At 41.7% G+C, this 12,876-nt stretch overlaps 1 protein-coding gene across 1 annotated transcript; it reads right to left on the reverse strand.

Annotated features, from left to right (window-relative positions):
* On the reverse strand, window positions 207-1,026 carry LOC109728538. The gene is made up of 2 exons (XM_020258958.1): window positions 950-1,026; window positions 207-878 (listed from the first exon to the last, which is right to left on the reverse strand). Exons 1-2 carry the CDS (start codon window positions 990-992, stop codon window positions 427-429), a joined length of 495 nt encoding a protein of 164 aa, XP_020114547.1. The 5' UTR covers window positions 993-1,026; the 3' UTR covers window positions 207-426.

Below are 12,876 nucleotides of genomic sequence, written 5' to 3' on the forward strand. Positions count from 1 at the left end.
TTGGCGACGAGAATACATAACGATTCAGTAATTCACCCATTTTAACTGTAACGCATAAAAAAGGATAATCAACACACTGAACCTAATTGCAATCACAATGACGCCAGTACATATTGAACAATACATTACTCACTAGATCTTAACATGCATGATATAACAAGTTTTTCCAAATAACATAGGTTATAAACTGGTGATTATGTCACAATTATGTTATAATCTGCGAGGAAGCAGCCAAAATCAACACATAATGCAACATAATACCAATGCACATAAAAGGCACACACGCATGATGCAACCTAAAGTACCTGCGAGATAAAAGTGATGTCTAAAACCAAATATACAACAGTAGAAATTAGCGACGGTTATCTAGAATCCCGGAAAGTCAGACCTATGGTTAAGGTTATGCACGCCAACTTGGAGATCAATTCACACAAGTGCAAGCTCATCATTCAGCGTCATAAAAAGTTGTCTATCCGACTCAGCCCGCAATGACATCCCAACCGCAATGGCACGTATATCCGTTCGGCGCACTAGATTAAAAACTCTGCTCATACAAACGTCAATTGGTGGAATTGTCGATTGACTACCCTTCGCTATATTTATCATTTCTCGTGCAATCTCGAGCTTTTGCTTCCCGATCTTTACCATCTCAACCAATGCCTCTGCTCCAAGGTCACTCTTCTTCTTTCTCCCGGCAGAGGAAGTACATTCTTTGCGTGTCTGTGCAGAGGGTGGTGGGGACCTAGGTCGTTTACCTGCCGAGCTATGTCCAGATCCACTAGCATAACCTCCGACAGCCGGTTGGCCGAGAGGTGGGATAGAAGAACGCGAAGATCTGCACTGCCCGCCGGTTTCATTACCGCCGGTGCCTGCCTCACCTGATTCAAACAAAACGGGTAAAACAGATGAATAGCAAACAGTCTAACAAGAGTAATTGTATCATTCTCACTAGGTGAAGACGACGATGAACTAACAACAGTAGGTGGTTGCATTGTTTTTTACGACATCCCGTAGTGGCCGGTCGCCACAGTTGATCTACACAAAAAGGCAATACTGTTATAAGCAGGAAATGGTTTATCCCTACACTTCGCGTATGCGGGATTCGCCTTAATCAAAAGTACCTTACATTAGAACTAGATCATAATATGGTTAAAGGAAATAAGGTTTGTATGTACTATAATATGAAATCTTACCGCAATTACTGCATCCCACTCAGTAGCGCCACCAGCCGTGGGTATATTGTTCACAGTGTCCCAACCCTAACCGCCAAGGTTAGCCAGTTTGTCGTATAATATGTAGAGCCTCTTCAACACCTTGAGGCGATTACTGATATGTTGTTTTGTCAAGTTTTGACCAATTTGTGAGTTAAAACCCTGCACGATTCTAATCCACGCAATACGAGTAAAACTACCCCCAACGTAGTTTTCGAGTGCGTGCTCCTCCATCAAAATACTCAACAAAATACTATCAACGTAATCAGTCCAATTGGCGATGTAGCTCCTTATTTGATTGGGCCGCCTGCTTGAACCCTCTACATCACAACCTGGGGTCGCATTATCCATACCCCTTGGTTTATTTTTATTTGACTTAGAAAGAATATATTTGGGTCGCATCTGTATGTGGATGACATACTATTTTATTCCCCTCAATACAACGTCGTTTAGGAAAATAAAATATAGACATTGTACCAGTATAGCAAAATATTAAATATCTGAGCAGATCATCATGCATAATCCAATTTACAAGACAAAAGAGAAATATGTGATGAGTATAAGAAAACCCTGCCTGAATAAACTTTAGCACAATTGATTTCTCTGTTGGATAAACCAAGGCAGCAACGCTGTGACGCGTTGTGGCTCAGAGAGTCCCCAATTACCATGGGGCTGCACAAAATATGACTTCCATGTCGTGCCAACTAATGGTAACGAAAACAGGCATCATTGCCAATTCAATCAACAAACCGATCGCTATACACATGTATTCCATCATTTAATTTCAAATGCCCACAATCAAGATTAAAATCCGAACAGGTCTTAATGTCAAATAAAAAAGTTTTACCTTCGAATACCAGTAGGGGAGTAAGAGCAGGTGTGACGCCCTAACTTCCCAGGGGTCACCCATCCTAGGACTACTCCCGTCCTAGCATGCTTAACTCTCTTAACCTCTTGGGCCTTGCCACCACCCAAAATGCTTAAACCGGATTAAGAGTTTAGCCCTATTATATCTCATATATAGGACTATCTGGGGTCTCACAGCAGGGGTACGACAGTGGCACTAGAATGCAACCGATCGAGCCAACGATTTCGCAAACCAACAAGCTTCGGTAAATTTTACTTTCGAGGACTCACGGGAGAGAGAGGTGGAGAGAGCGGAACCGGGTGCAGGGGAGAGGGAGCTCAATGAGGGAAGGTGGAGAGGGCGGAACCGACTGCAGGGTAGAGGGAGCTCGGTGAGGTGAGCGCTGCAAGTAAGGCCGCCGGAAACCCACCGGCGGTGTAGATCCGCCCTTGGATCATATCAGGGCTGTCGCAAACCCACTGGATTTGGAAAAACCACGGGCGCCGACGGGCAGAGGCGAAGAGAGGGAGATGACTCACGGGAGGGGTAGGTGGAGAGAGGATCCGGCAGGAGGAGAGATGGAACTCGGTGAGGTGAGGTGAGGTGGAGAGAAAGGAAAAGGACCGATCCACGTCGAGTGGGTGTAGGGGTGCAAGAAAGCCCGCTGGAAAGCTACCGGCGGTGCAGATCAGCCTTGGATCGCACATTTCGCAAACCCACAAGTTTTGAAAAAACCACCGGCGCCGACGGCCGAAGGCGAAGGGAAGGAGAGGACTCACGGGAAAGGGAGGCTGTAGAGAGAGACGACCCCGCGGCGGGAGAGAAGGAGCTCGGTGAGATAAGGTGGAGAGAGGGGAACCAGCTGCAAGATCTCAGCAAGAAAGAGCAAGAGAGGGAGCTTGACCTTGTGACGAAGAGGGGAAGAAGAAGCCAGCAAGGGTATTTTTGGAAAAATCCAAACCGGGGCACACAACGACAAAAAGGGGGTGGGAACTGTTGTTCCCACCGCCCCTCACTTATCCCGATGGTCCCACCACCTAAAAAGTTGTTTGGGGATAAGCTTGGGGATTAGAGCTAATCCCCCAGCTTATTCCATTCCCAAACACTGCCTTTGTGTTAGGGTTACATGTCAGGAATGAGCAGGTAGTGGCTTTTGCCTGAGGTCCTTAGACCGACACGGCGGTTTAGATTGGGTATATTTGGTCTATTCGTCTAGTTGACGCATATGGCTAGTTATATTCTTTTGTATTGTTGTTTACCGCTGCATCATTGCTACTGTAGTTATTATATCCATAAACGCATTTTGTTTTACTTTACAGTAGCAGTAGTTACATGTTCTATTACTAGTCCCTTTCCTTTCGGTATTATAGCTATTGCATTTGTGATAGCTACTCATGACTTTATTTATCTCTTCCTGTACTGGTGAGTACTTCTTGCCTTTGTCGGCTTGTGGTACCCATTAGGAGGGAAGACATGTGTACATTTTCTCACCTCCTACCTCCTTTCAGGTGACATTACGGGTCCGAATCGGGACAGTGCGTGAAACGCGTATCTAGCGGTCGATTAGAGCTTCCGACCCGGTGGATTTAGTTTAAGCTCCTAACTTAACTTTCTCAAATAAATGACTTAGATATTATGGTTCAGTGGGTTTTCAGTTTATTTGGATTCACGTGATTTTGTGAAATTAATAATGTAATTATGATTTTTCAATGAGATTATGAAAATAGTTTTCTACCTCTTGTGGTAGTATATTTTCAAAGAAAAAGAGTTTTCGTGTGTAAAACGGTTTTAAAAAGAGTTTTATTGTTTTTATGACTCCTAATATTTCAAAATAAGTTTCTGGGTATGAAACGTTTTAAACTAATAGATGTGAAATTATGAGTATCTGTGATGGACGTGAATGATGTATGTGAATGGTGATTGTATGTGGATGTTCACATTGTGTGCTCGTATCTTGTACTTGTGCGACGCCGTGCAAATATAGGGAAGACTCTGTCCGTGTGAACAGTGGATTCTCTATATTTGTGGCGGATCTGACGTCCTCTGGGGTCAAGATTTTCAAAAAAAAAAATTGGGCACTTCCACATCAATTTTAAATCCAAAAAGGGACCCTAGGACATGACATGCTGAAAGCTGCTGTAGCTGGTGCAGGCAGCACAAGCAGCAGGAGCTGCAGCTACAGCTGCAACAACAGCAAAAGCTGTTTGCTGCAGCTGCAAGAAAAGGGAAGGAAAAAAGAGAAAATGAGAATGAGAAAGAGAAAGAGACAGAGTAAGAGAGGGAGGCCAAGCGTAAAAATACGCGCCTTTAGCTTTGAAATTGGTGTTCTTTGGTGGAAGAGAGTAGTGGAGTGCATTATTTGCTCTATTCAAATCAAAATAGAGGGTAACTAGAGTAAATTTGACGTGAAGCCTGATAAAAGAGGTAAATTAATGTGATGAGTTGAATTAAGGTAAGTGGAAGAATTTCATCATCTGCTTCACAGAGTGCCATGCCATTAGCGCTTTGCCGAGCTCCTCTACCATTTTTTTTTGTCTCGAAACCACCTCCACTGGATTATGAGGTAAATTGGCTAATTCTTGACAAATCCAACTTTCATTACCCGAAACGCCAAATTACTGGATTTCAGTTCTTTCTTGGCTCACTAGCACCCTCGCTGAGTTCAGTGCTTCCTTATCCGTATGAGATGTAGGCCGAGACACGAGCCGAGACATGAGCCGAGTAGTGTATGGGAGATGGACTCTTGCTACTATTGGATTAGCGATCGAGGTGGATTCCAAGTCGTCGAAAATGACGAATTTCCTTCTGTGTCTATTTACATGCACATGCATATGTATATTCGTATATAGATTGGTAAAGAGTTATGTTAGCATAAATTCCTCACAAGTGTATATGTGAGAAATGATCTATGCATGAGCATTGAGTCGAGTGGGCATAACATATATTTTCTATACGTGATTAGATATGTCGATAGAGATAATATTAGCATGAAATTAAGTAGAGACATAGTGATTTGTTATCAATATAGTAACTTGTTTTTGTATGTGTATATAGTGATATAATGACTTGTTATCAATAACTCATACTGAAAATTCTAACCACGGTCATGGGAGGCCAGTTGACATCTTATGCATTTTAGTGAGTCATCAATTATCCATTTACAGTGTATATGTCATATATGATGTGGTAGAGGCCGTGGGTAGCACAGCAGTAGTGTGCAGATGTTTGGACATAGAGAGAGAGAGAGAGAGCACATGAATATTCTATTGTGACATTCGATTTACTGTTTACTCTATTTATATCGAGTACATTGGATTGAGTACTTGTGGTACTTTTCACCATCATATAAACCATAGCCTGCAAAGTCATATTGAGTTTGACAGAGTTACGTGCTATTAGATTCGGTAGGAGTCGCTCCCCTTCGAGTGCCCGCTCCGGAGGCTGGCCAGTTATAACAGAGATATGTGCCCTTGGGAAGACGACCCACCTGCGGGAGTGGTGTTCGGACTTGGGGCAGAGCCTAGGTGTCGATGGTGCACCTGCGGGAGCGCAATCCGGGCACTAGGCGGGCGCAGACTTGACCGGACCTATGACCCGATCGTTGCGATTAGGTATGTTTACAGCATTTGTTTCTTAGTAGTAGCATTGATGCATACATTGCTCAGCTTCTTTCCTTTTCTTTAACTATATTTTTAGGGATATGATGGTTCAGCTGGTACATAGATTTGTTTATATGACTTTTAGTTTTGCACTTTCTATTACTTTACATTTACCTATACAAGTCTGTAGTGTCTATGGTGTGTAGCGGCCTGAGAGACTTCAGCATCTGTGATTTGTCGACACGTCTGGTGGGTGTCGAGTCGAAGTCGTTTTGACACGAAATGGACGCACAACGGATTCAGCGCAGTGCGAGAGTGGAGTTCTGACATTGAAATCTGCGAAGTGCACGATTTCAGTGTTGAGTACCGGTATCTGGAAGGAGTACCGGTACCCCAAAAGGATTATAGAACTAAATGCTCTCGGGTTTGCGCGGTATGATGCTGAGTACCGGTACCTGTTGTTGAGTACCGGCACCGAGCTTGAGTAACAGTACTACATCGGGTTTGTACCGGTACCCAGCGCGTGAGATTAAGGAAAGAGGGCCGAGTATCGGTACCCAAGTTGAGTGCCGATACTCCAAAAGGTAAATTGAGTTGGTAAAGAGTATTTTGGTCATTTTGATTGTCGATAAGTCCAACTGACCCCCAGCCTTCTCTCTTTGTGCCTGAAGGTGGAGAACTCAGGTTAGCTTCTCCTCCCTCTCTCTCTCTCTAGCTTCTTTTCTCTTCTCGTTGGGAGCTTGAAGAACTAGCTAATGTTTCTTTTTGTCGTCTTGGAGGTTCACACTGTGTCGTGGTTGAGTCCGGGTCAGGCCGTTGAAGGTCGAGTTAGCGCGAGGGTCCTATCGACTTCTAGCCGATGTTAGACGAGCGTTCGAGGTGGGTTAATGTTTACCGAAATCATCAGAATTCCTTCTTAGTCATAGAAGTTGCAGCATATGTTTTCTTATATCGACCATCTTGATTAGTAGCTCGAATTCGTAGATTTGCATTTTTTTTTTTTTTTGAAATCCGAATTTGGAGCAATATTTAGTGATTTTAGATGAAGTATATATGATGAATTGGGATTTGACTTAGGAGAAAACTCGTTAAACTTACATTGTTATTTTTCAAAAAGTTACCAGATTTAGTTTCAGGAGCTATTGTTCTTTTGTATCAGCGCTATTAGTGCGTAGTAGATACTCAGATTAGTGTAGGATGATATTACGATCGTGCTGTGGGGGCTGAGCTCGTTTTACAGTAGTGTTTGGACTGTTCTGTACTGTCGGATGCCGTCGTGGTTGACAGTGCACCCAGATGTTTACATCTTGTTTCAAATTGTATTAAGGGCATGTAAGTTTTGGTTGTTATACCAGTTTGACACATTTGCATTGACTATAACCTGTGTGAGCCTGATTGAGCTCGCAGAGACATGCTTGCATACTCTGTTGAGTCGCGCCCACGAGTGCCGCTCCGAAGTGAGGCTTTGTATTGATGTCGCAGCAGTCCTGTTTGGACAGTATACTCAGACCGGCCACCTGCGTGGGTGGTGGACAGTGTAGCTTGGCTACAGGCAGAATGGGTCCGTTTGGGCAGCCCTTGAGAGATTAAGTCAGTGTGATGCACGTCTATGTCTACAGATAGCCTGTATTCGTCACTGATAATATAGTGGCATGTAACTATAGAGTTCTTTCCAGCTTTTTCTACTATCCTTTGCATACCTTACTGTAGACTTAGTTTGGATTTTATGTACATAATGTTATGTTGTTGTTGTACTCGCCGAAGCGAGATGGTTCCGTGGCTTCTGTATGTACAGCGAACCTTTATGTTTTTATATACATATTTTATTTATAGCAGCTCTTTACCTCTTGTATAGCTATATTTTCTTACAGGTACAGCTATCGCTTCATATACACGAAAAATTTCTATGTATACGGCTGGTCTGTTGGCGTGCCAGAAAAAACGTAGTAATCCGGGGCGTGACAAGGTCACACAGCCAGTTAGTCATTTACTGTGGCACGAAAAAACGTGGTAATCCGGAGCGTGACAAGGTCACAGCCAGTTAGTTATTTACTGCACTTTATATGTATCTGCTCAGCTCATAGCCAGCTATTTCTTTACTGTTCTGTACGGTTATTCATTTACCATATATTTACTGTTCTTTCATTATTCTGGCCTCCAGTTGACCTAGTGGGAAGATCGTGCTTATCGTCGACCGTACCCACTGGGAACTACTGTTTAGTAGTTCTCACACCCTTTTGTGGTTTACTTTTCAAGGGTACGTATACCGACAGTTGATCGTGGTAGGAGTAATCGCTCAGTAGATAACATCTTCTACCGGCATGCCTATACATTAGAGGACCACAAGATAGAGTACGACTTTGTTAAATCTTGTATGTTGGCAAGTTTCGTGAAGTGAGTCGGAGTCTTGAAGGATCGGTGCGTATCGTCGAAGATCGAAAAATCCAAAACTTCGAAGAAATGGAAAAATAAATCACGGCGTGAATCACGATACCCAGGTAAGTTTTTAATTCTTGTTATGGTGATTCATATTTAGTTACAGGCATTAGAATCATAAACTCAATGTTTACTGGATTACAAAGTGCGTCGGAACTTTGCGAAACTCGAAACTGTGAAAAAATCAGATTTATACAAAGTGTACCGGTACAACATCAGAAGTGTACCGATACAAATTGTATTCCGGTACAACCAGCGACATATCCAGTCACAATGTTTCGCAGGATTTTCTCTTCCGTCATCGTGTAACCGGTAACAGCTCAAAAGTGTACCGGTACACAATGTAAAATTCTGAAAACTTTCTAATCCGACTCCAATTGATTCTAAAGTCTATAAATAAGCTATTGGGCTTCTCTAACTAATTAAGCATCATAAGAATACATGTTTGAGAAACCCTAGGGGCTAGGATTTCGTCCAAAATCGATTTTTTACAAAATAGCCTCTTTTAGGTCAATTCGAGATATCGTAATTCGAAATCTTAATGTCGAATTGATCTAAGACTTCGTTTAGAGTTTGATCCCTGATTCTTCATCAACATTCTAAGCGAAGGATCACCATAGCATGATGTTTTTCATGGATGGCGTCGTGGATTCGGTGTGATTGAAAGCGATTCGTGGATTCGGATCGTCGGCTCGTGGATTCGAGTGGCGTTCGTGGATTCGGACGTGTGCGAGACGTTCGTGTATTCGAATGTGAAGGCATGGACAACCCGGAGGATTGCGCGAGATTCGTAAGAGGTTAAAAGAAGTCGAGTCCGTGGAGTCGGTAATCACTTGTAATCTTTTCTCTCAGTGAATTATTTTTCGCGTGTTGGTCCCGTGGGTTTTTCTCCAAGTTGGAGTTTTCTCACGTAAATCTCGGTGTGATTTTTATTTTTCGCATTTATTTTTATCGCATTAAGATTTGTGGTTTTGGGCTATTACACCTATTCACCCCCCTCTAAGTGTTAGTTACAATCTAGATAGATCCTTAGGTTACCCCAAAACTTACATTGCATTACCTACCAGCTCTGGCGAAGGCCAGAGCTTTGTATATGTACTTTTCTTTTAGGGTTGAGTTTTATTTCATGAAGTACATGATGTATAGCAGTTTACTTTGTAGATAATGCTCTGATACATATCGTTTGTTTATTTCATGCCTTATTCTGGTTCTTGTGATCTGAAAATATTTCCGTTTAACCTCTTGGATTACCTTGCCCTGTTCTATTGTGTTGCTGCTTCGTTCAGACAGAGGAAACTATGTCCGTTCTATCACGGGGTTAGCTTTTTCGCCTTGAAAATTCTCGCGCGGCGCTCAAGTGTCGCACACCCGAGCCAGCCTTCTCGAGTTCTCTACACGGACAAGTCTCCAAACTTAACAACGGAATACCAATCCAAGCTTTTTGCCAAGCTTGCTCCTCTGCGAGACTTATAGCCCAACCCTTCGCTTGTAATCAAACCCCTCATCGGACTCCTCGAGTTCCCAACGAGCAACCCCAATACCGAGATTGGCCACCAAGCTAGGTGCATCCCATCTCGTCAACCAAACCCTCTTCGAGAGTGCTTCGTAGCCGAATGCCTTGTTGCCTCCATCACAGCCCAAGGACATTGCAAGTTCTCCCCCAACTTGTCTCACTATGAGTCTAGCCGAGCGTCCTGCCTCACCATGCATTCCGCTCCCACAACTTGCCCTGCACGCCGCTCGCGTCAAGGTTCGGGTTCCGCCATATCACATGCCACGAAGGGCACTCATAAACATATATCCTTCACGTCGTGCCTCATGCGACTGACAACGTCCACGGCCATACCGCATACGCGGCCTGCTTGCTCGGTCCAACGGCATACATCCGAAAAGCCACCCAAGCGTGCGCCACAACCTCGCCTGTCTCCCAATGCCAGTGACCTAGCGTGACACCCCGCACGCCCATGCTTCGCACTTCCGTGCTTCACATCCAACTTGTACAGCTCTCGTGTCCCATCGCTCCTGGCAAGAGAACCAACAAGTCCACACCGTGCTTCTCGACCGTCCCCACGACCCTTACTTTTCCATGGCGCTCCGCGGACTCGATTGCCATAGATTCGCCTCACAAGACCCCATATAAACGAACCGGCCTCACTCCGCATTGCTAGCCACTTGCCCCATCCTTGGCTCGACCATGCCTGGCCGCTCATACCATTGGTGCAGTCTCTCAAGGTTCACTCTACGGATACCGATACCGCTTGCCTCATTGGGTTCTGCCCCTCCAGTCTCCTAGGCATTCTGCCTTACGAATTCTCCATCGGCGTGCCTTCCTTTAGCGAGCCTATGAGTTCCGCCTTCGTTGGCATTCGTGGGCACCGCGCCCCACGAATCCCCGCTAAGCACACTTGCTTTCGCAAGCCTTGTCCTTTACGGAGGACCATCCGTCGCAAGACTATCCCTCATCCGCTCGTACGCTCCACTACAAAGATCCAAGCCGGCATAAGGTAGTGCAAGCGATCCTAAGAGGAAAGCCTCCCGGTATTCACCGCTCCGTAATGTCGTCGACCTCTCGTGTCTCCGACATTACCCTAAGCCCGTGTCCCTTCAACCGTCCAATACCCGGTCACACGGAACGCTAGGCTTGACCACTCCGCTAGCCAAGGAATGACCCATGTCCTATAAATCGACGGGGGAGTCGGGACTACTTACGAAGTGTCCACCCCTCCTCTATATACCCTATAATGCATCCATCCATTTGGCACCCCGGGAGTACAAAGGTGCTCACTGAGGGGTACATTTTGAGACCCAGCATGCGGCACCAAATTCCTAGTCATGGCACGGGCCATTGCTAGGGAGTTGCCTCCGTTGACTTGACAGCGACTCCCACATGACGAAACGCCTCAACTCCGCAACTCCATAACTTCGTCGACCCAAGTGCCTACCAAATGTGGCCCCCAAGGAAGTCACGATCAAGTCCCAGCGATCGACCCGTGACAGTTCGGATTTGGTGGGTCTGTTGACGTTCCCGTGCACTTCCGCTGTGGACTCGAGGCGTGACAAGAGGACAATTCTAATGCATCTAAAAAGATCATATTCTAAAAAAAGTTTGAACGCTTGTCATGTTGAGATAAGCATGCATTTTATTCAAAACATACCAACATAATGATTGAAACAATGGCTATTGCATATTTTTGAGATTTACTACACATTTTTTCTTTCGCAGTAATAAAAGCTATGCGAACCAATTGGTCTGCCAAGTCTGTCAAATGCATTGTGCATATCTTGAGAAGTGTATTGTGCATATCTTGTTTAAATCACTAGAACTCTCCAATAGAATGCACGTTACCTAATGTTATTTTGGTATTTCTTCACACTTATGTGTGCCAACTCTTGTGAAGCCTCTCATCAATTAGCTTATAACTTTGTAGCCAACATTGAATTAATGAAAAATGCTTGGATGGTAATAAATAGACAATTTGAAAAATCACATCCGTTTTCAGAATACAAATATGAAAAGATAACAAGAAATAATTATCAGTAAGCATTTTGCATGAGTATTTGTAATAGCCCTCACTCAAAAGAGCAAAATTTGATACAAAGATGACAGCGAAACAAGTGAATCTAATACTTACCGGGCAATGAAAATGCTTGTCNTGATAAATGATTGAATAAATAAAAAATAGAAAAAAATAGCAATAGAATAAATTAAATAGTAAATAAATAAAGAGATAATCAAATAACTTGAATAAATAGAAGAACATAAAAAAAGAAACAAAATATGTTGAATGCACAAATGAATGAAAGAATGAATGAAGAAATAACTAAATAAATAAATAACTATAGGATAAATAGGTAAAAGAATAAATAAATAAATGAATAAGTGCATGAGTAAATAGATAAATTGCTAAATGATAAATAGGTAAAAGAATAAATAAATAAATGAATAAGTGCATGAGTAAATAGATAAATAGCTAAATGATAAATAGGTAAAAGAATAAATAAATAAATGAATAAGTGCATGAGTAAATAGATAAATAGCTAAATGAATAAATAAGCTTAAATAATTTCATAATCGAATAACTTGAATAAATAAAATAAGTAATAAACAAGCAAATAAACAAATAAACATTTAAAAAAATAAATATAAATAAATAAATACATGAGTGAATAAATAAGTAAATAAATAAACAAGTGAACAAATAAATACATGAGAAATGAATAAATAAATAAGTCAACAAATAAATAAATAAAATATACATAAATACATAAACATATAGATAAATAAACAAACAAACAAATAAATAAATAAATAAATAAGCAAATAAACAAATGAACCAAAAAAATACGAAATAAATAAATAAATAAGAAAAAATAAAATATAAATACATAGATAAATAAGTATATAAATAAATAATAGATTAAAATAGAAAACTAAATGGACAAACAATCATATAAATAAATAATTAATTAAAAATTATATAAATACATAAACAAATATATAAATTAATGAATAAGTAAATTAGTAAATAGATAAAGAAGTAAATGATACATAAACGAAAAAATAACTACATAAATTATTGAATAAGTATATGAGTAAATAGATAAATAGCTAAATGAATAAATAAGCTTAAATAATTTCATAATCGAATAACTTGAATAAATAAAATAAGTAATAAACAAGCAAATAAACAAATAAACATTTAAAAACAATAAATATAAATAAATAAATACATGAGTGAATAAATAAGTAAATAAATAAACAAGTGAACGAATAAATACATGA

Source organism: Ananas comosus, linkage group 24 (assembly GCF_001540865.1).
Source record: "Ananas comosus cultivar F153 linkage group 24, ASM154086v1, whole genome shotgun sequence".
NCBI classification, from domain to species: domain Eukaryota; kingdom Viridiplantae; phylum Streptophyta; class Magnoliopsida; order Poales; family Bromeliaceae; genus Ananas; species Ananas comosus.

Excerpts from the sequence above, each read along its gene's own strand:
- LOC109728538 (XM_020258958.1), bottom strand. The coding sequence starts at position 992 with ATGCAACCACCTACTGTTGTTAGTTCATCGTCGTCTTCACCTA. Across the intron at positions 879-949 it reads TTCATCGTCGTCTTCACCTA|GTGAGGCAGGCACCGGCGGT; the intron begins GTGAGAATGATA and ends TGTTTGAATCAG.